The 24,486-nt window shown below is 41.3% G+C and overlaps 1 protein-coding gene across 1 annotated transcript in view; it reads left to right on the top strand.

Moving 5' to 3' along the window:
* FAM160A1 (family with sequence similarity 160 member A1) overlaps nt 1–24,486 on the top strand; it is a 227,718-nt gene that overhangs the window by 141,163 nt on the left and 62,069 nt on the right. The window contains exons 3-4 of the mRNA XM_032412990.1: nt 3,255–3,486; nt 14,362–14,988. Coding sequence (XP_032268881.1) covers nt 3,382–3,486; nt 14,362–14,988 — 732 coding nt within the window. The 5' untranslated portion in view covers nt 3,255–3,381. The remainder of the gene's footprint in view (nt 1–3,254; nt 3,487–14,361; nt 14,989–24,486) is intronic.

Raw genomic sequence — 24,486 nt, forward strand, 5'->3', positions numbered from 1 at the left:
ATATTTTATAATGTGATATGGAAGCATATGCGTGTGCTTTTTCTCATAGTCAAAAGATATCATGTACTTTCTAAAAAAAGCCAAATAAGAATACATATAATTCTTATGTCAGTTATCTCTAGCTCCAACAATGATTTAATAACATTTTTCTTTCCCTACTGATGAAAAATATTTTTGTATATATTATTAATGAAATATATAAATTTGACTACACAATAGTCAGTTCTGTCTTTGCAATATAGAATCTGTGCCAGTGTATACATGGGTTTTGATAGCTCCTCCCCCCATACCAAAAAAACTCAACAACCACACCACAAAACCACACGCAACCACTGTTGGACAGAGTCCTTTGGGTATTTTTTGGGGTTGGTGGTTCATATGAAGAAAGAACAAAATCACTCTGAATGGTTTACAGAGCTCTTTCTCAGGCATGAAATCCGAGTTGATGTGCATGTGGGTATTTATGGGAAGAACAGGCTGAGTATGTGGCAAGAGTGTTCCTCTGAGCAGTCCCAGCGCCGGGTATGATAGGCTGAAGAGAGCGGAGGGCCAGAACGGGGGAAATGTCCCAACAATGCCATATGCATGACTCAAGCACGCATTCTGGTGACTGCAGCCTCTTTTACCTGCTCCTGGCTTTTTGCTAAGTTTTGTCCTGCTCTGTTCTTCACTTGGGACTTTTAGCTGTGCTCTGAGAGTTAAATAAAAAGCTTGGAATGGAAAAATGCAAAAAGGAATAAAGTAAAGCCTGAGAACAGGCAAATGCAGAAATGTATTGGAAACCTCGGTGCTTGAGGAAAGGCGCCCTTCTATGTCTCTCATAAATATGGAGCCATCTCTTGTAGTTTTATATTGCCCTGGGGACATGCTAGTGCTTTAATACTCTAACATGGGAATAAGAGAGAAAGAGAGTGGAAATATCCAGCTCTTTTGTCTCTGGGTGTATTCAGAAGTATTTTCATTTATAGAATCTTCTGGCATAGTGTTTCCTTTTTAAATGTGGCTTGCTCTACTTGCCTGTGTTTAGGTTCTTCAGGCATCTGCTTCAAAAGTATGATTGGATAAACATCATCCAAGTGAGATGCACTTTTCTCAGAGAACATACAGCTTCCTTAAGGGAATAGGGCCAGGGATTATAGCCAGGAGAAAGGAGAATAAAGATTTCTAGAAGGAACCCTGGACTGGGAATCAAGAGACTTACATTCCAGTTCCATCAAAACTAACTTGTAGTTTAGGACTTTAGCTAAGAGATTTATCTTGTCTGTAATGCAGTCTCGCTATCTGCAAAGATTGCATGTGAAGTCCCTTTGAGAACGAACTTAACAGACCTGAGAGAGCATGTTTCTAATTTTCATTTAGAAGCAACTGGCATGTTGAATGTTCCCCTCATACGTTTGAAGACGAATCGGAGAATCCTGGAGCTGAAAGGAGTCTCAAGGAGTCTCATACTTTCTGAACCTCTGGGATAAACCAAAACACTCTGATTTTCCTCATTATGATCGTTACATCATCTGAATAAAAGACACTTTCACAGAAATCCTATGTTAAAGACAATGAGGGAGTTGAATCAGAACTTGGTTTATGTCTTATCACTTAAAACAGGTCTGTACGCTGAAATGATATCTCTGAGGACCAGCCTGGTAACCAAAAGTGAGGTGAAGAGGCTGGCTGTAGGATTCTAGGGAGTGGCCAGGACCTCGGAGATGGGGACCACATACCCTGTGTGTGTGGGGAGGCACGTGGGCCCAGTAAAACATGCCTCCCAGTGGCAAAGGGTCATTGCTGGCAGTGGACAATGTCTTATTGAAAACAAGAAATTTGGAATTATTAGGAATTACATGTCAGGGAGTTCACCAATTTGAATAATAAAATATGGTCATAGAAGATACACACAGGCTGTTTCCCTCAGGTCTGTAATTTGTGTGAGCCTCCCTCAAACAGGCCTTCCTCTTTCTACGTACTTTCACCCTCTTCCATTCTCCCTAAAAAATGTTTCCTTTCCTCAGAATGATCAATTCTAACCAGTTTCTGTTATGTCCTACCATTTTTTTCAAGATATGAATGTCGAATGGTTCGCCTGCTACCCCCAGCAGAATATTCCTTAACAATTTTCTAGTGTTTAATTTCACTCCCCACAAAGAACTTGACCCATAAGTCTAACCCGAATCCTCACCTTAAGCCCCCTTTCTCACATTTTATTGTTTATAGGAGGAACGGTTGACCAGTGTTCTCCTCATAATACCCTTCATACTACTCAGTTGAAAAATCGAGGTTTTTTTGGCACTACAAATCTGGAAATTTTATCATGGGTTGTGTTTTCCAGTGCACTAATAATTATCGTGTAATCACTTTAGCCCAAACTCTCTCCAGTCTGTATGCTGAAAACAAATAGCATTTTGAACTGGACCCAGTCCTTTCTGTGGGCTCATCAAACGGGAGATGCTGCCACTATTGTATTGCTTCCGTCTGCAAGTCAGCCCCATGCAACTGGGTCATAGTTGCTGTAAGCTCTATGACCTCAGTATCTTTTTTCTCCCTACTGGCTCTGTGGTAGTTGGACTTTCTTCATATTTTATCCACATAATTCATTTTTCATTTGTAAGTGTGCTACCTTGTACTCACACCGAGTAAGCACTATCTTGTTTTTGCCGGATCATTTCTGTCTCTGATTTGTCAAGGTTACTTGGAATTCTGTCATTTTTCAGAAAAGCCAGAAACCTTAACTTGGTTTGTAGCTATGAAATGACTGAGAATGCTTTCAATTCCATTATGACAGCCATTGATTAGAAAAAAATTCAATCATATCAGACCCAGGAGTCTGGGTGCTGTTTTATACCTACCCCGAGTTGCATCGGGGCGTTTATTTCTGTCACTATTAACTAATGGTTTTCCTGCTTCTGGATGCTTTTAAATTCCACAAACATTGGTATCATAGTTTCTTGCTCGGTTATAGAAACAGTTTGAATGATTAGACTTATTATCTAGGGGGTTGTGGTTGATGGTAGTGAAGAAAATAAACCCAATAATTATTTAATTTATGCATATCGCTTTGGTAGTTTCATTATTTTATATTTTTAGTAGCAAGGTAAGAGTAAATAGGGGGGCCTATAGATTGGGTAGAAATGTCTATTTTGTAGATGTTTTTGTTCTGTGTTGGACTTCAAGACTGTCTATGCTTTGATTTAAATTCAATGGCCAGTTTCCTATTTAATATGTGAACATAACGAGATGCATTTTTATTATTGTCATTACAGGTTTCGGAAGATGACAGTGAAATGTGAAGAAGTTACGTTTCTTATGTGATACTTGAAAGTTAGTGACTGCTTGCCAAATTTTCCCGAAAATTAAATATGACTTAGAAGCACTGATTTACGAAGGTTTATGATGTCATCGGTTACGACGGAAAACAAACTCCCACAGGCCGTGAGCCTGCAGGGAGTTGACCCAGAAACATGCATGATTGTATTTAAAAACCACTGGGCGCAGGTAATGTATGAGTTGCACTTTTCTCTGCTGGTCTAGGTAGCTCTCGAGGCCTCTATTCCATTGAACCAAGGGTTTCCTACCTCTGTGACGGGTGACTAGGCTTCCAGAAACATAGGGAGCAAAACCCTTGCAGGTAGGAAGAAAAGCAACTTTTTTTTTTTTTTTTTTGGCTTTCCTAGAATACATATCTGGTTGAAAACCATGGTTTCCATAAAAGCAATTAGGGAACATGTATGTTCCTCAGATATTTTTGGAAGAACAGCTGTTGGCCTGAAAGGGACTTTGACATTTCATTGCAATGGACTTGACCAGGATTAGAGTCTCTCTTTCCCTCCTCCCTGCTGATTTCCATCTAGTCCTTACACTCTTGACAGCGCTAAAATACACATTTATTAAATATTTACCAAGTGCTGTGCTGAGTACTTCAAAAGCCTTATGTCATTTACTCTTCTCCACAAACCTATAAGACCATTAGTGTTAGCTTCCTCATTTTACAGATGAGGGAATGGAGGATTAGACATGTGGAGTAACTCGCTTGAGGTTATGCAGATAGTGAGTTTCCAAGCAAGTACATAGTAGACCTTGGTTCCTCGACTTGTGTATTTGACCTCTGTGCTCTACCATTTTTCGGGCTGGTGGTCCCTGCGTCATTTAAGGAAAGAAGATGCCTGGCAGTATCTGAATTCATTACAAAGCTGGTTATAAAAGTTTTTTTGATTATTCAGTTTGACTTCTGTGTAACTCTGATCTGCTTGTATAGATAATTACGGGTTGAATGTTCAGAAAATTTATCAGCTCACCGCTTTCCTCAGGGAGTTTACAAGTAGTAAAATAAATAAAATTGGCCTTCTTTACTACTTGTCCAACATTACACTCCCTAGGTGAGCTGGTAAGTGGCTATTTATGTGACAGTTTTTTAATGACTACCCAGTTCCTTCCTGTGGCCGGAAACAGCAGAGGGGTTAAAGCACTGAGCCTGCAAATCACAGCAATTATGGGGGACACAGTTTAGATCAAAAACAAAATCAATTCTGCTTCTGGGTCATTTACACTTTGTAGCTTCTTGTCACTAGTGTAAAACTTCCAAGATTTTTTATGCATTTCCCATTCTCTGACTTTTTGCTGTTAGAATCTTAATGGGTTTGCTCTGGATTTTAAGGGCACATCTGCTTTAGCAAAGAGAGGAAAGTAATTCAGGAGTTTTTCGAATAATTAGAGTAATTATCTTTGACTTTGCAGTTTTATAAGTATTTTAATGTGCTGGCTCCAAAGTGGGGTTGTGAACCCTAAGGGGTGTGCCTGTTAGTCCATTGGGTGTGGGAAGAATATTTTAGAAGGCCTATTTTTATCTTTATCTTTTGAAAATGTCTATTTTGTGTTTATAAAGTATGTAATATAGTCACATATTAGCATGTGCACATTTATTATTGTATCTAGTAATTATTTGCGCTCCTCTTTTTTTTAACTGGTAGGAGTGCGCTGTCAGATGTTTTATATTGAGAATACTTCCAGCCTTAGTCATTTCATTTGGCTGAAAAAGTCCATCATTCTAATACACATTCTTGGCTCTGGGCCCATTTTGTTTATTTGTATAAAAATACTTTTGATTGTAGCGTTCCTGGTGGAGAATCTGTGATGGGATCCATTCAGTATTCTATACCAGTCTTCAAAGACAGGATATATCATCAACCTCTTGATTTTATGCGGATGGATCATTTGCCCTGTCAGATTCCATCCCGGGCAAGCTTTCTCCAAAGCTGTTGGAGTGCTGGTAGAGAGTCTTACTTCAGGAATGTGTAAATACTCTTTCCCATTGGTGAAGGAGTAAATATTGGTCCCAGAATCATATTACTCATTTCCATATCCGATATGAATGACTTCAGCATCATTAAACATTTTGGGTGATCTGAAGCATGGCACCTTTTGTTGAGTACAGAAAAATACTGAGTTGAGGGTAAGGATAACTTTGTCAGAGGGAATGGTGTTCAGTTAAACACTTCCTTTTGTAAAGTGGGGACACTCTCGGTCTTACTCCTCTTTCAACCATTTCTTTACCTTGCTTTCCTCTTTAGGCTTGACTTTTCCTTTTAAATAAATCTGCAGAGTGCCCGCAGTCTCTGTCTACTTCCAAGAAAGGCTCTTGTGGGCCTTTCGGTTGCTTTATGAATAAAAATACTGGTTGAAGAAATGCATGTGGATGTCAACACAATTATAGTTAAATGGAGGTTTATTAGCCCCAACTATGGATTCATCATTGTAGGCTGCACGGGTGGGACATGGGGATGTGTCAGCCTTGGAAGAACAGGGTCTGGGCTTTTAAAGAATGTATGCGCTAATTTGGAGGACGAGGTGAGATACATTATTAGAAAATGAATAATAATGATTACAGGAATTAAGTCAAAGGAAGGGACTATTATGCGTGAAAATGGCTTGGGAAATGGAGGAATGAGATTTGGCTAGCTTAACTACAGGAAAGGAGGTTTTTTTTTTTTCCCCCCTTAAGGTTTTATTTATTTATCTGAGAGAGAGATAGAGAGAGAACATGAGAGGGGGCAGGGTCAGAGGGAGAAGCAGACTCCCCATTGAGCAGGGAGCCTGATGAGGGACTCGATCCTGGGACTCCAGGATCATGACCTGAGCTGAAGGCAGTCGCTTAACCAACTGGGCCACCCAGGCGCCCCTAGGAAAGGAAGACTTTGATGACAAAGGAAAAGAACATTTTAGAGAAGGGGTTTTGGGAAGGAATGCTCAGTGTTGGCTTTTTTCGGTGGTAAGAAAAGAAAGGTGAGGAAGTCAGGGCAAAGAGGAGATGCAGGGCTACAAGTGAGGTAAGGCCCGGGACCTTCAGTTGATAGGAATAAATGATTCTCACTGTTTGGGAGGTTTATACATTAGCTCTTGGCCATGAGTCATGCAGCCTGGGGGCGCATGCAGAACGCTTAAAGTCAGACATAAACTCCCGTGACTGGTGTGATGGCAGCCCCCGGGTTCCCCTGAGGCAACCCGAGGAAACCTGTAAGGCTGGCAAGAAATGTGACCTAGTCAGAACTGGGTGACAGCATTGTATTTCCTGAAGTGTCCGATTAGCTGGCAAGCACAATGCTTTTTTTTATATGTTAAACTAGGGAAAATGAAGTCAACAGTAGTCTGTGGTATCCGCAGTTCTTCTGTTTGTTAGGATACTTCAGTACAAATTCAGCATAATTAACATATATTTGACAGGTTCTGTTCCGCTGTTTACTAGTAGCTTCTGTTCCAGACCTTGACTTAAAAAAGCAAACTTTGATGGAGGAGGATATCCGCTTGCCCACCTACACCTTGCAGTCTGTCAGGGACAGCTCGTTATACAACCAGCCGTCATCCAAGGCAGTCTGTGATTCCGGAGGCTCGCCAGCAGAGAGACCTTGAACGGCCTTGTCGTGCACTTTAGTTTCCAAATTGTTCCCTGGGTCCAGTGATCTCATGACATCCCCAGAAGCGTTCTCTAGTGGACATTCAGGAATAGTTACATTCCTAACAGCAACCCCGGAGAACCCAGGCTATAGGATTCTGCTAGCCTGGGTGCCGGCCAGTACGTCCTCCCGCTTTCTGAGATGCCATCTCACACTGTGAAGTTGTCAGAGCAGTGAATCGAAAACCCAGTATCGTTTTTCTAGTTGGACATTTCAGTGGCATCTGGGCACCTACGGGCCAGGATGGCACATAGGGTCTTTATTTCACTCCTTGTCTCTGATTTAGTCTCCAGAAATGCAACATTACTTGGAGTTCCTAGCCACCCCCACTCCTAGGCAGTGCCCGGCAGGCTATTTCAGGCTTCTCTGCCTTAGGCATTTCCTCCTCTTCCTGTCTGGAATATCCCTCCCTCTGGTTAAATGCCTCTGTTTCTTAAGGACTCATTGGGGACATCAGTTCTTCTAGGAAACCTTCCGTGCTCCCTCTTATGTTTCCACTCTGTGCTCCAACAGCATCCTGAGTGTTCTTTTGCTGTTAGACCAACCACATGTACAGTAGCTTCTTCCCGACCTCATTTCACGCTCCTCATGGTCAGAGACCATTTGTAGTTTACCTACATCTCCAGTGCCAGGAATATCATAAGCCTATTGTAGATGTTCAATAAATTGTTGAACCGAGAGACGAGAAATATGACAACTTTAGAAGAGCTAGGTGACTTAGAAAACAGCTTTGAACATACACTAATATTAAAACATTCTATAGTTTTCTAGTAAGATCTTTGGACTTGCATTTAATGGTAAGCGATTCGGGGGGAGTGAGTGGGTGTTTAATTTTCCTATTAGTCTCTAAGAACAGTTTATAGTCTAGTGGACTATTGTTTTTATCTCTTGCCTTTGCTTCTTCTGAATGGAAGAGAGAGCAAGAAGTAAGAAGCATGGTCCACCAGCTAATAAACTATTCAACTATATCACCATGTGAATTAACCCGCCCACACACTAGTTTTTTGCAATGGCAGAGTTGTACTTTGTGAGGCTTCATGCATCTTGCTTTATTCATTCTCTGTCCTCTCCTTTTAAGAATTGAATCAGTATTGGTTACATACTCAATGGTGTCTGTTCTTAGAGCCAGAAAAACAGAGGTGATGGGTTAAAAATAAAATAAATTGGGGGGCACCTGGGTGGTTCCATCGGTTAAGCATCTGACTTTTGATTTTGGCCCAGGTCATGATCTCAGGGTCCTGGGATCAAGCCCCATGTGGGGCTGTGCCCTCAGCAGGGAGTCTGCCTGAGATTCTCTCTCTCCCTTTCCCCCTTCCCCTCCCCGCACCAAATAAAAATAAATAAATCTTAAAAAAAAAAATCAAGTGGAAATGCACATTTCTGTGTGCTTCTGGTTGGTCAGTAGCCCAAAGCTTCTCCTCACCACCCTCAGCCTCCAAAAATAAGTGGTTATACAATTTTTAAGCCAAGAAAATGTCAGAGTTCAAATAGGGTAATGGCAGCAGATGAAGTAAAGCTAGTGGGTCTAGTAGCCTTTTTTGTCTTGGTCGGGGTGGGGATAGGAAAAACAATTAGATTAGTTAATTAAATCAAATGTCTTCCCATAATAATGCAAAATAGATAATATGTTTTAAGTACAGTATCTTGTGTGGAGCTCCAAGTAGCCTGATTCTATTAAAGAAGTATAGAGCACTGATACATGGATTTGAGATGTGCATTTCAATCTGCCCCCTGTGAAACCAATTCTCTTGTTCTGTTCGTCTTCATTCTTTTGGTCTGTACCTTGCCATAGACTAACTGACAGCAATTAAATAGAGTTTTTGAGAGATGAAAAGAGGGGAAGTATTAGAGAATCTGATCTTCTTAATATCTTAGTCAAGTGATGTTTGTTAATATTTAAAAAATTTGTATCTCAGCTTTTCAAGTAGCTCTAAACTTGACAGTAGAAAGTAAAGCAGAACAAAAGCTATGTTTCTTTAGAGGGCCGAGGCATTAACTTGTGCTTCTATTGGACTTTAAAGTGTTGAACCTGTGGAAATGTCAGCAACTCACCCTCTGTATGCTCAGTGATAAGTCTGTTTTTGCCATGGAATGGAATATTATTACATAGATCATTACTCTTAAATCCTTTCTCTAATACATAAATTTAAAAAACATACCTAAGTGAAGGATTAGTTTATTATGTTATTTTATTGATTGATGTTCCTACCATGTTTCTTTGTTGTAGTAGTGCTAGACCATCTTTGGTCCCAAGGAGGTATGGTATGTAGATAGAGCTTCTGCTTTACCCTGTTTTATCCCAGATTTAGACACGCCTCTAGAGTTTGGGGCTGGAGCTGAAATGAACCAAATTGTACAATCACATGTATGTTATTAGGCTGTTATCTTAATATAAAAAGAGACGACTCGGTAGATGTCTTTCATGGCAGTAGGTGTGCAAGGAATGTGCCAGATTGAAAGACACGGCTGTTAAGTAATGATTAAGGAGTGGATGGAAACTTACTTTTGTTGTAGTTATTTGGTACATTAAGTGGAATTTGGCTTAAGATCGTACAAGCCTGCCCTTCTTCTGTGTGATGGAAAATGTTGCTTAGTAACTTGGTTTTTTCCACGATGCCACTTTAAATTAGCATTCCAAAGGATTTTGAAGTATGGGTTGTACTCATGTGACTTTCTTGAAATAACTAGGCTCTAACCAAAGTAGCATAAATAATCATCTCTTAATACATGCATGTGTGTAAGACATAAAACAATATTAAGATGGAGTCAAAGCTAAGTTGACAGATAAACCCTTGTGTTTACCATGAAGAATAATCATTTGTTAGCTGGAGGAGTGATTATGTGGCTCTTTCATTCTGAAAGCATTTGAGCTTCCTCTTTAGAATTTGTGAATATTTGGAATTCAGACCTATTATTACTGACTGATGGGGACCATCATTAGAGCTAAGGATAGGAGTAGCTGATATCCTTAATGAAAGAAATATGCTATTTGTTCATCTCATTTACCCGTAATAACCTCCCTGTTTACAGGTCAAATGACTTTGAAGTTAGGTTAAAATTTAGCTCTATCGGTCAGATGATAATTTGTGTACCATCATTTACACTATTGATTTTTTGTGTATTTGTTTCTTTTTAGAATTGTGATAATTTACATGAGGATCTATATGTGATCCAGGCTCATGATTCACCCATATATATATACCAGCTTGTATTTGTTAAAGTTTGTGGACCAACAAATGCTGAGCTATGATCAGTGAAACATTGACAATGCTATTTCCCATCTTAGCTGGCTTACTTAATGAGCTTGGGCTTTATCAGGGGCTGATTGCTTTATTCAGTGGCATTTTCAGCCTAAAGAAGTGAACTTGTAAAGGAAATATTTTGCACAGCATGTTTTGCTTGCTTTCCCTCTCTTCCGTCCTTGGGTCCCTCCAGCTCCCTTAGTGGCATTTTTCGCCCTGAACTGAGTCCCCGAGGCAGAGTATATAGCCCAGAAGCCAGAGCTGGGAGACCTGTGGCAAGGTTGAGAGCCTAAGCTAGAGGATACTCAGGGGAATGTGCTTTGCCTGGGGACGCCACTGGGAGCAGCCTGGGCCGTGGATCTGTGGGACTGGAAGGTCAGAGTAGATCAATGCGTGACAGTAGGCAGCAGGCAGAAGGGGGCACACAGGAATCTTGGGGTTTGGTGGAAGTGATGCAAGAAGACAGCACTAAAGGAAAGAATAAGGAAAAGTCCAGTCACATCAGGAATCTGTCTACAGAAACGGAGAGAATTATGACACCATCTGGGCAGCAAACTTGGGACATCGGAAGTTCTTTGGCATTTCAGTGCATGTTGTGCTCTAGCTAAGAAGCTTCTTAGACATTCCCTGTCAGGTTAGGCCCCAGGCCCTGGGTATGGGCCCCGAGAGCCCACTCATAAGAGCAGGTCTGCTAGGAAGGGAAAAGGAGGTGGCCAGGGCGGGTCCTGACACCTGAGGAAAGAGGTTAAGGACATGTGTCAGCACAGGCATAATTAGCACTTTGCTGAGCATTGTGGATTCCGTGACTCACAGGCCTTGGTGTAACACACCCTCTTCCAGGCAGTGAAACCACCCAGCCAGGGCCGGGAATGAGTGAGGCGTCCTAATATGTCTGCTCCATTCCACAGGACCAGCAAACCTTACGTCTCTGTGGGTTATCGCTCTGCTCTGAGATTCTCTGCCCGGTAACCCAGAAGGCAGTGTAGAGGAGTTTATGGTATAAAGAGGGTAAAGATGCTTCAATTCAAAAGTGGCCCAGTTGTTTGCATTCTGTATAAAAACCTTAGTTCTCTTTTTTTTTGGGTTTTTCATAGCAAAAAAAAAAAAAAAAAATCTGTTTGCAAAGGAATACAGTGGAATAAATCATATAAATGATGATTAATCTATGAGAAGGATGTACTTTGTAACCATGTAAGTAGTTCTGCTGTATATTATGCACATTTAGATATATAAGAAATACTTACATATATGTATGTAGTCTAAGTACATATACATATGTATAAGTTTCTATTCCTTAGGAATTTCTGAGAATTAAGAGATTTCAATTATGAATTGTTTGTAACTCAGTGTTTTGGGCCCTTTTAAAAGACATTAGTACAAGATTACTTTGTCTGTTTTTATTTATATTATGAAATTAGATCAATTTACCGGGGTGAAGAACTCATTAACTTTAAAATCCTGTTTATGTCTTTTCAGATTCCCTTCTGATCATGTGTCTATTTGTCAGTATGTTTAGTTTTTAACTTAAATTATTTCATATGTACGTTTGCATGTGATGATTTGGTTCACTTGGTGTTTATTTTTAATAGCTTTATTGTATGGTGATGTAACATTTTAATTATTCTCTTATTGTTGACTGGGTCAATGATATTCTTATTTTCCATTATTGAAAATGTCATCGGCGTGAACCTTTCTTAACAAATTATTTTTGGATTGTTTCCTTGGGGCATTTTGCCCAAGGTGAGATTCCCAAGTCAAAGGGCAGGAACAATTTTATAGCTTCGGTTACATATTGCCAAATTGTTTTCCGGAAAGACTGAGCTAATTTGCCCCACCACTAACAGTGTATAAAGCACAGTTTCAATTTTAGACAGTTCAGAAAGTCTGAGCAGACACGGGAAGTATAATTATATTTCTACCCCGAGGCCTACCTGTATAGATGGCTCTCATAAGGAAACTCAGTATATGGACTTGGAAATGATGGAACTGATAAAGTGTGTTGCTAATTTATTCTTCAGAATGTGGAGCCTTGAAGTTAGAGCTTTTGCGGCTGGAGAACATGGGTGTTGGGGTGGAGGCCCCTTTCGGACAAGTGCAGTGCTGTGGTCCCATGCTCTGAGAAGTTATTAAGGCCAGAGCAGAGATAAAGGACAGCTAGGCCCCAGCGTTTCTGCCAGTGAGGTCGTCAGGCCTCCGAGGAATTCTGGAGGACTTCTGGGAGGTTAGGGGAGGCTGGGGCGGGGGGTGAATTTTGGAGTCTGGCACGCAGCGAAGGAGAGGGCATGTCCAGTGGGTACACTGGGGCCACCAGTCACTGAGCCATGTACCCCCCGGGTAACTGCTAACTGAAGGCCTTTCTCATTGGAAATGTCATCTCGGGTGTTGGAGTGATTTTTTTCCTTTGGGACAGAATTATTAATTTTATAATGGAAGTTGATAGAGATGACAGATTCTGTGGAAATCTGTTCATTCTGTAAGGATACACTTGCCTGGTCTATAAAGGCTTCTTTGCCTTGTTTCTGACAGGGGAAAATCTTAGACCTTTTCCAGAGAAATAGATTTTTCTCATTGCTCATGCATGCTGACATAGCATTGGACCTTTGCCAGCTTCCCCAGTGACTTGCAAAAATTCTATAACCTAAATATAGGACATGTAACAGCACGTTATAGAACTGGGCCAGGAAGGTACAGGAGAAGACAAACATAATCCCTATAGCATGCAGTTCAGGAAGGCAGAAAGGAACAAAGATCAAGTCATTGATAAGGATTTGGGTTGTCTAAAAATTATGTGTATATACTTTAAAGGAAGTAAATTGAGCGGGTATTATCCTGGAAATTCCAAGTCATACGGTTACATGGGAGTTGAGATAAAAAAAATCTCAACTCAACTTCCTACCTCAAGAGAGAGGTAGGAAGCATTCAGTAGCCGGCAGAGAGCAACACCAGGGCTGTCACGTGACCTACCTGGGGATTTTATTTATATTTTACTGTCAAATTGATTTTTTTCCTTTGGTGGTAAAGCGTATATAACAAAGATCGTTGTCTTAACCTTTCTTAAGTGTACAGTTCAATGGTGTTAACTACATTCACAGTGTTGTGCAACCATCACCACTATTTCCAAAACTTTTTTATCACCTCCAACAGAAACTTGCTGTGTTAGGGATTTATTTTGTAATTGGTCATCTCAGAACTTTTTCTGGTTCAAAAAAATGCAGAGTTCAAAACCTTCTTCTTCTTTTTTTTTTTTTTTAGTTCCAGTATATGCCATAGGCTAGGGTTGATTCTGGTAGGTATGTGTACCTCGTTCATTGGTTTCCTTTCATCCGTCCTAACCCTGCATGCATGGTGGAAGAGGGTGCCCGTCCAAGTGCGGGGGGAGGGATGTTGTTCTGTCAAGGATGTGTGAGTAGCTGTGTCCCCCTGTTGGAACCTCTGAATCAACTGTTTGTAGAAGAACACGGGCAGTCTTACTTATTTAATGTATTTTAAAATTAAAAAGCAGTATTATATTCTTGACAGTTCAGAAAAAAATTGAGAACTTGTCATCCCTTTGAACACAAAAATTATTATTATTTTTCCATATTCCTTTTTGATCTTTGTTCATATACATGTTTTTGACATAGTTGATAGTGATGGATCTAACTATATATAAATAACTTACTTTTCATCTATTATATCACTCACAATTTTTCACAGGCTTATGAATGGATGTAGCTTAGTTTTTTTAACCATACGATCTTCTTCGACATTTAGGTTGCCAAAATTTATAACTATTATAAATGAACATCTTCAGACATATGCTTTCTATAGTTTAACCACTTCATTTTATTCTCGTGAGAGAGACAAATACAGTGTTCATATTTATCTTTTTTTTTTTTAAAGATTTTATTTATTTGGGAGAGAGAGCATGTGCAGGGGTGGGGAGTGGCAGGCAGAGGGAGAAGCAGGCTCCCCACTGAGCAGGGAGCCCGACATGGGGCTCAGTCCCAGGACCCTGGGATCATGACTTGAGCCACAGTCAGAGCTTAACTGACTGAGCCACCCAGACGCCCCTTCATATTTATCTTATTGTGGGCCATGGCTCCTGCATTTTCCATGAAGCTACGGCACAATCTGTGGTGGTGTGTTTTTGTAATTATGGCAAACACGAGATGGATGACAAATGTTTGAATTGGTTACAGGTTGTGAAGATCTTAGAGAAGCACGACCCCTTGAAGAACACCCAGGCAAAGTATGGATCCATCCCTCCAGATGAGGCCAGTGCTGTACAGAATTATGTAGAACACATGCTCTTCTTGCTGATCGAAGAGCAAGCCAAGGATGCTGCGATGGGGCCAATTCTGGAATTTGTGGTCTCAGAGAACATCATGGAGAAACTCTTCCTTTGGAGCTTGCGGAGGGAATTTACTGATGAGACTAAAATCGAGCAGCTCAAGATGTATGAGATGCTGGTCACTCAGTCACACCAGCCTCTGCTGCACCACAAGCCCATCCTGAAGCCCCTGATGATGTTGCTGAGCTCTTGTTCGGGAACAACCACCCCCGCTGTGGAGGGGAAGCTGGTTGTCCTGCTCAATCAGCTTTGTTCCATCCTTGCCAAAGATCCATCTATTCTGGAACTCTTCTTCCACACTAGTGAGGACCAAGGGGCCACCAACTTCCTCATCTTCTCCCTTCTGATTCCCTTCATTCACCGAGAGGGGACAGTAGGTCAGCAGGCCCGGGACGCTTTGCTGTTCATCATGTCTCTGTCTGCTGAGAACAGCATGGTAGCCTATCACATCGTGGAGAACACCTACTTTTGTCCAGTAAGTCCCCTCATTGGCATGCTTTCTACCCACTTTTTTCTTCTCCTGTGCTACTGGTAAATCCTTTTTCTCTTCCTTTCTTTTCAGCAAGTTGTCCTTGGCACCTTCTAAGGAAAGATGTTTGCAGGAAATCTTTTGGAGGGAGCAGAGGAATCTAAGCTGAGATGCTATTTGGCTGAGCATTGTCAGCTCCAAATAAGCCAGCAGAGGAAACTATATGTGTTACCATTTCTTGTGTCATTTCTGTTGGGTTAGGAATGATTTTAGCTTTTTTCTAAGAGCATATCCTGAGTGATCGGTGAAACCTGCACTTTCTATATTCTTGCTTTTCTAGTCGATTTCGCACCCTAGAATCATGGCCTGTGGCGAGCCCGCTCAGCTGGTTTCACAAATTAATTTGTTTCTCAGCAAGATAATGACCATAATTGTAGATACAAAGCACCTGTTTTATTTTTAAAAATAAATACGTATTTACAGTTTGAGGGAGCAGGAAATCTGTGCAGTTTCCTGATCATCGGCATGTGAGAAAGAAAGTGCGAGGTCCTTGGCAGACGTTGCTATACCACTGGTCCAACCACAGTCACAGGTCCAGAAAGGAATGGGGACCGTCTGGGACCCTGGAGATACTTTAGGGCTCTGATTAGTTTTTTGTGTCAGTGTTGTCTTTGGAAGCGGGGTTTGAATGGCAGATTTGTATCTTCTGGTTTGTCGGAGATGTTGGGTAACGGCTCTTTTTATGTTCCCTGCTCAGTGAACACTATCTAGCCTATTGGCTTTTCTTTTTACCATCTCCTCATTACACTTCTTGATAAACTATATTGTCTTGAGTGTGCCTGATTCTGCTGGAATCATAAGACTATTAATGAGTTTTATTGGAACAGGCCAGGCAAGTTGCTGTAAATAGATTAGATTCATTATTAACGAAGGCTGTACGGGTAGTTCTTGACCAGGGGAGAGGGCAATTAGGAATGTCTGTGGGGGCGTGCTTTGTCGTCATAGGGACATGAGGTGGCCGGGGAGGGAGGTCAACTGGTGTTTAGTATGCAGGGTCCAGGGATGCTTTATGTCTGGTAGTTTGTGGAACAGTCTGGCACGGTAAAGAATTGACTTGCCCAAGATGCTCATAGCAACCCTAGTGAATAATGCATTGTGTTTTACTTTAAGGTTCAAAAGCAGTGATCTTCTTTATGCTACTAGATTTTTATTTTTACTGGTGAATATTTATTTTGGGGCAAACAATGGGTAAAAATTTTGAAAACTAAAACTTCAGTTCAGAAATTCTGGGTACCGTTTGTCTCTTCAGGGTTCTGACAAGCAGAATTAGAAATTGTATAAAGATTGATAGTCAGATGGGAAGGAAAGTGCTGATTCCCTTCATGTGTATCAACGTAGTAAATGTCCCTTCCTTATTGCCTTCAATAATGTAGTTTCTTACAGACTCTTTTTAAAGAATATATCATAGGTAAAAATGGGACTTCTCACCTGAATCTAAGCATCTTTGGAGTACATTGCTTTATTACTTTTCTATTTCTGCTGTAACAAATTACCAGAAACTGGTGGCTTTAAACAAGACAGATTCATTATCTTACAGTAGTATTATCTTACTGTAGGTTAGAAGTCCAGCAGGTCTCACTGGGCAAAAATCGAGATGTCGGCAGGGCTGTGCTCCTTTCTGGAGGCTCTCGTGGTGAGTGCATTTCCTTGCCTTCTCCAGCTTCTAGAGGCCTCCCATATTCCTAGGCTCATGGCCCCTTCCTCCCCTTCCACTGTCAGCAGTATGACATCTCTCTGACTGTCCCCCTGACTCTGCTCTTCTGCCTCCCTCTTCTAATTTTAAGGACCCTTATGATTACACTGGGTTTACCTGGATCATCCGGGATAATCTCCTTATTTAACGATCAGCTGACAGGCAACTTTAATTCCCCTTTGCCATGTAACCTAATATAGTCACAGGCTCATGGATTAGGAGCAGACAGCGTGGGTGTGTGGGTAGGTGGGGGGCATCAGTCTGCCCACCACGTTTGCTGGATCCACTTCAGAGAGCTCTTGAAGAAACGTTGAGTCGTAACACAGTAGAATCAGAGTTCTTTTAGGAGTTTAATCTAACATGTGCGATGGGTGAGTTTGCTCAAGACTGGGAGATGCTGAGGAGGTCGGGAGTTACATTAGGGTCTAGAAACAAGAGTGAGGGAGGAGAATGGAAGGGAGGTGCTGGATATGAGCAATGCTGTGGAGGCAGAAGCTTACTAAAAATAGTTTTGTGAGGGAGCAGTTATACAGAGGGCTTATTTGAATTGTTTTGGGTAGTTCTGTTAAAGGAACACAGGTATCAAGACAAATCATCAAAATATTCAGGTGGTTCTCCTGATCGGTATGCAAAAGGCAATTAAAAAAAGATACCATTTACAAAAGCAACACTATTCTAAGGTATCTTGAGTAGTAAATCTAACAAATATATGAAAGGCCTTTATAGAGAAAATTATAAAACTTTACTGAAGGGCATAAAAGCAGACCTAAATGAATGGAAAGCTATTTAGTTTGTAGGTGTTGTGTAGATGACACTTTCCTGCAGATAAGTCCATAAAGTTAATGCCATTTGTGTTTTACAACTTTTCATTATGAAGAAAAGTAAAATATGGAAGACTTGGAAAAATACTGAAATGAACACCCCATACACACCACTTACATTCAAAATTGTTATTATTTGTGTTTATCATCTATGCTTTTTGGTTGTGCTGTACCATTTGAAATGACGATATAGACATTTGGAATTAAGTTATAGACATCAAATACTTTTATTTATTTATTTTTTAAAGATTTTATTTATTTGACAGAGAGAGACACAGCGAGAGAGGGAACACAAGCAGGGGGATTGGGAGAGGGAGAAGCAGGCTTCCCACTGAGCAGGGAGCCCGATGCAGGGCTCGATCCCAGGACCTTGGGCTCATGACCTGAGCCGAAGGCAGATGCTTAACAGCTGAGCCATCACAAATCAAGAGGCATGTGCTAGGTTGTCTCACTTTTGTGATGCTACACTTGATCACTTGATTGGTTAAAGTGATGACCACTGCATCTCTCCATGTAAAGGTAACATATCCCCTTTGCAATTGTAAGATGTTGTTAGTGAGGTGTTAATGTGACTTCAATAAAAATCCCAATAGGGTTCTTCATGAAACATGACAAATCAATGCTAAAAATTATATAAATGTGTGTAAAAGACCAGGAATAACAGATAATCATGAATAATGATTATATTTGTTGAGAACTTACTCTATGCCAAATACTGTTCTTAGTGCTTCACATGTATTAAATCATCTCATCCTCACAACTGTAGGTACGAGTGTCCTATCCTTTTTATAGATAAAGAAACTGAGGCACAGTGACATTAAGTAAATCTGTACAAGGCCACATGGCTAGTAAGATATAAAGTCAGGATCTGAACCTGGACAGCCTGGCTCAAGGACTCATGTGTGTAACCACCACTTTGTACATGGGTAATAAAATATCAAGACATCCTATAACGCATGAACCATAAAGAAACGACTGGAATTAACAACAGAAACACAGACTGGGAGAAGATATTTGCAAGACATATAACTACAAACGGTTGGTACCCAAAATACACAAAAATATTTGTAATGCTACCAATTAGTAAGAAAACGATGAAGCTACCCGTTAGAAAAGTGGGCAAAGGATATGAACAGACAATTCCCAGAAGACACCCAAAGCCAATACACGTAAGAAAATATGCTCATGTTCGCTAGCATCAGGGAAGTGCAGATTGAACCCACAGTGAGACACCAGGTAATGCTCATCAGGGTGGCTAACTGTTGGATATCCGATAACACCAAATGTTGTCAAGGGGGAGGAAAAACAGGAACTCTTGAGAATATAAAGTGGTATGATAACTTAGGAAAGCTATGGCAATATTTGATAAGATGGGATATTTGCATACCATGTGATCCTGCATCTTCACTTCTAGATATCCGCTTTAGGGAAATCTGGCACATGGATATATGCAAAAAGATATTCAGTAGAATAGTGATTTGAGGAAGAGCAAAATAGAAATATATTGAGGGAAAAATAAATGAACTGGATTAGTCTGTATCAATGGAATACTACTCAGGATTCAAAATGAATAAATCACATGTATTAGCATGCAACTACATCTACATGTGTGAACACCAATAATCTAAAAACATGTTGAACAGAAAAAGTAGCAAAAGGTTTCATACAATATGTTAGTATTTAGATAAATTTACGTAAAGTTTTAACTCACAGAATCTTAGTGTATACTGTTTTTTTAGATATGTATGTATACAGTAAAATTACAAAACCAAGCACAGGAATAATATGCCCTGAGGTCAAAATTGTGGTTACTTTTAGGGATGAAGGAAGGAGAAGAGATGGCAGTGGGATTGGAGTAGGGTTTAGCTCTATTTGTAATGTGCTTTTTTGGGGGAAAAAATAGAGTGCTTCAAAGAAATTATGGCAAAATATTAAAATCTGTTAAATCTCTGGGAAGATTTTTCTATGTTGTTTTATATGTTTGTAGTATTTCATACTTCAAAGTTTAAATATATTAGCAGAATGGAGCATGTTTTCAATGTTAGGATATCCACTTATTGTGTGTTTTAAGCAGATTTTCACTGAGTAATTGTTGCTTTTATAAAAACATGTTTTAGGGGCACCTGGGAGGCTCAGTCAGTTAAGCGTCCGACTCTTGATCTCAGCTCAGGTCTTGATCTCAGGGTCATGAGCTCAAGCCTCCTCTTTGGGTTCCATGCTGGGTGTGGAGCTTACTTAAAAACAAACAAACAAAAACAAAAAAAACCCACATGTTTTAAAACACTATATAGTTCATTAAAATGGGAGGGAAAACAATAGCTCCAGCTGACCTTATTTACTAGAATGGAACACAGAGCTTCATTGTGATAAGTTGCCCCTCAGGATAGATCCCATAATCTCATTTGTACCCAGTTTTCTATAATTACATCTGACAACATAATTAAAAAAAATAAGAACTCTTTATGTTGAAGATGAAAGCGTACTCTGTTAGTTATCCAGCTAAGGACCACAATTGACAAAAAGCTTTCTCTAATTAGTGTGGTTGTCAAAGTGTGTTAGCATCAGGCTTTGGGAAGAGTAATGACTCTTTCAGGAAGCTGGACCACTTTTGGAAACTTCTGTGGTTGTAGTTGATAGGAAGGGCTGGTTCAGCTGCCTTTACTGTCAAGACATGCTCTCCCAAGAAAAGAAGGAGATTGAGAATACTCTGGGGAACAATTTAGTGCCAAGAAATGATTGGCAACTATATATGACCCTATCACTTTGAATTTTTTTGGCCAAACATTGATGCCCTCGTCACTTGTTACATATTGGCAAAGTAGAAAGCAGCTTATATGTAAATCAAGAAATGCAAATTGAAGTAAGCAACCTGTAGGTACACAGCCGCTGATAGGAAGTTATGTATCCCACACCCCAAATTTATGAGATTTTTTATTTTGGCAAGTTGCATCAAATAATCCCCACCAGCTGTTCTGCTGCTAGCTTCAGACTAGAGCCATCTGCTGAAGATCTTTTTCTTTTGCTAAAATTAACCAGGTACCATTAGATGTTTCAAGTTAAAGATGGACCTTCCCTGAATTGTTCAGCCCTCTGTGCATGTCCTCTTTCCTCCGTCCCCTGGAAACACTGCTGTGCCTAAGCCATGATGCCCGTCTCAGCACATGCGTTCTTTTCTTTCTTTCTTTCTTTTTTTTTTTTTAAAGATTTGATTTATTTATTTGACAGAGAGAGACACAGAGAGAGAGGGAACACAAGCAGGGGGAGCGGGAGAGGGAGAAGCAGGCTTCCCGTAGAGTGGGGAGCCCGATGCGGGGCTCGATCCCAAGACCCTGGGATCATGACCTGAGCCAAAGGCAGACGCTTAACGACTGAGCCACCCAGGTGCCCCATAGACATTTTATTTTTAAGTAAATGTTCAGTGTCCTTTTATTTTGAAATTTTTCAGTTAAAAATAAAATTGAAAAATAAATAGACTGTGCCGTTAAACTGCTGGGAAAATGATCCACAAACCTGTTGTTGCCTCTCCTTTTCTTTTCTTTTTTTTTTTTTAAAGATTTTATTTATTTATTTGACAGAGAAAGACACAGTGAGAGAGGGAACACAAGCAGCGGGAGTGGGAGAGGGAGAAGCAGGCTTCCCGCTGAGCAGGGAGCCCGATGCGGGGCTCGATCCCAGGACCCTGGGATCATGACCTGAGCCGAAGGCAGACGCTTAACGACTGAGCCACCCAGGCGCCCTGCCTCTCCTTTTCCCTTGTCCTGTGCCCACAGCACCCTCTGTGTCTCTCTGTGGAGCAGTGGTCTTTCCGGTCGTCTTTATTTGTTCAACGGCTGTTTTCCCCAGCTCACCTGCTCTGACTTGTTCTCCGCTCTGGCCCCAGCACCAGCTGTACATAGTACCTGGCCCCCAGGGTTCTCAAATGTTCTAGAAATGCCTGTGGTGTTCTAGAAATGTTTGTGGATTGGGTGAATGAATCTGAACTCTGAGCGAAGTCTTGGAAAGGAAGATATAAATAGTTAGCAGTCAAGATTTGGAATCTTGGGACGCCTGGGTGGCTCAGTCGGTTAAGCGGCTGCCTTCGGCCCGGGTCATGATCCCAGAGTCCTGGAATCGAGTCCCACATCGGGCTCCTTGCTCAGCAGGGAGCTGGCTTCTCCCTTTCTCTCCCTCTGCTTGTGCTCTCTGTCAAATAAATAAAATCTTAAAAAAAAACAAAAAACGAAGCTCTTCCCTTAAAAAAAAAAAAAGATTTGGAATCTTGTTCTTTAAACTATGTCCCACTCTTTGTTCCGCAGACTCTTTTCTTCCCTGTTTGTCTGCCGTTCCGAAGAAGATAGCACAGGCATCCTCTAGCTCCACTTTCTGGAGGCAGGAACGCGGCGGGACTCTGTGTCCGGCTGCACACGGCACTGTCCTTCTGCGTAGGCAGGCTTCCCCTTGTATCTCAGCCATGCGCTTTTCCAAATACTCTTTTAAAAAAGAGAATATTAGGTATGTGTTATTTTTAATTACTGTCAGTGACGTATGTAATTTGAAAATTAATGTTGCTGTAATTACATTGATACACCAAATAGTGATTCCCAGCTTTTTAGTCAGACAAATTAAGCCTGTCTTTATGAATTCATCTTCAAAGCCTCAAAGTGGTTAAGGAATCGGGACTATGCGGAATTCAAGCCTTTGTGCTGTGGTTAATTTAGTGTGAGTTAGCAAATGTAATTGATTTTTAAAATGTGACATCGAGATTAGATTTCCCTGCAAGGAGAACTCTTGGTCTGTGTTCTCTCTTGCCAGAGGCTCCAAATTTATAACCAGCAACTCACTGGGGTCACATTCAAAACTAGAATTAAAATGATTTGTTTGGGTATGTTGACAAGGAGTTAAATACTTTAAACAGGGGACATTCTTCTTTGGGACCACAGATGCCCAGATTTTGAAAGAGTTAAGTGGGCACCATCTTGTTTACTGTTCATTTCCTGGACTGTAACATAGTATCCGGCCTGAAGGTGTTCGATTTGTTTCGAGTGAGTGAACGAATGCATGCATAAAGGTCACTAGCAAACACAGAAATGTATATAATCTTTGGATTTCTCCCGTATTGAAATGGTTTATCTGTTTTTCTCACGGCCCCTCCTAGTCCACTGGGGGCTTCTATTCCATATTGGGCCCACCCCCATGCACCGCTCTCCCATGGCATCAGCCGGTTTCTCTACATGAACACCTCCAGATTCTCAGTCTCCAGGCCTGTACTCTGTTGTTGAGCTGGATGTGTTACTCGTGGCAAGTACTGCTAGCATCTGATACTCAGCATACCTGATGGGAATGGTCATCCACACCTCCAGTGTGGACTAGAATGACCAAGTCAGATCAGGTGAGCTGGAGAAGACAGCCAACAAACTAATAAATGCAAGAAAGACCACTGCTCCACAGAGGGACACAGAGGGACACAGAGGGTGCTGTGGACACAGGACCAGTGAATAGGAGAGGGAACAATGAGTTTGCAGAGAATTTTTCGAAGTTCAACTGCCTGTTGCCTCATTTCTTCCTTTTCTTTTTCTTTTTTTTTTTTAATTTATTTTTTTAAGATTTTATTTATTTATTTGACAGAGACAGAGCGAGAGAGGGAACACAAGCAGGGGGAGTGGGAGAGGGAGAAGCAGGCTTCCCGCTGAGCAGGGAGTCCGATATGGGGCTCGATCCCAGGACCCTGGGATCATGACCTGAGCTGAAGGCAGACGCTTAATGACTGAGTCACCCAGGCGCCCCTCTTTCTGACTTTCTGTTTCTGATGCCAAACACTGGATTATTTTATCTCATCTGTCCAAGCCTCCCTTCCCTCCTTTCTCTGGTGTCTGTGGCTTTAGGTACCATCTACATATTAATGGCTCCGGATCTTCACGTTTAGTCCAGATCCCTCTCCTACTAATCATCAGATGCACACCTCTGTCTAGCGCACTCCCCATTGTGGCGCCCCTCAAGCTCTTTTCCCTGGCCTACAAAACCCTGCAGGATCCGACTCCTGCTTACCCTGTCTGGCGCTTTCCACCTCTGCACCTACATTCCAATACTCCGGCACTTCTCTTAGTTCCTGGAAGATGCCATCTTTTCTTGGAGTTTTTGTACATCCTCCACGTGGAACAGCCCTCCTTCCAAGATTCTTTTTTGGGCTCACTCCTATTTATTCTTCAGCAGCTTGGACATCACTTCTGAGAACCTTTCCTGCTCCCACCCCCCCAGGTCTGGGGTAAGGGCCTTTTGTATATCCACAGTACCATATTTTTTCTATTACGTATTCTGAGTATTTATGGCACTATTGTAATTGGTCTCTTCATCTCTTATTAGACTGTGAGATCAATGAATACGTCACCCTTTCTCTTCTGGGCCTAACTCAGGATTGAATGTTTCCTTGAGGGTTTCAGTCTGATTTGAGTTCCTCATAACCTTAGGGTCTACCGTGGAGCAATGCCTTTTATAGATTAACTGCCTTGCATCCATTCTGAGCATCTCCTGCCTCGTCAGTGTGGCTGCCAGTCGGGGTCTCGAAGGTGCTGTTGGCTAGCGCCACTTCCCAGTTGGGAGGCCTCTCGTACCGTGAAGTTCATTGTTTTCCTTGGTCTTACACTCTGCAAGGTAAAATCAACAGGTACCCAGTGAAAAGGGTGTTTCTCTCCTACAGTTCTATCTCTATTAAAGACATCACCCTTTTCTTAAGGACCAAGCTGGATGACCTGACAGATTCGAGGTCTCGTTCACCCTCACTTCCTCAGCCCAAACGCTGGAAGTTTCATGTTAGCACTGGTGGAGGAAGGAAACCCCACGAGCTTTGGATTCCTACTGGACTGACGGAGGCCTCACTAGAGTGTCCTCACAGCCACCTCACACGTGATGCTCAACTTTATTTCCTCTGCTCTTGTCTTATCGCTGGTGCTTCAG

This window comes from Phoca vitulina, unplaced genomic scaffold (assembly GCF_004348235.1).
Source record: "Phoca vitulina isolate PV1807 unplaced genomic scaffold, GSC_HSeal_1.0 scaffold14, whole genome shotgun sequence".
NCBI classification, from domain to species: domain Eukaryota; kingdom Metazoa; phylum Chordata; class Mammalia; order Carnivora; family Phocidae; genus Phoca; species Phoca vitulina.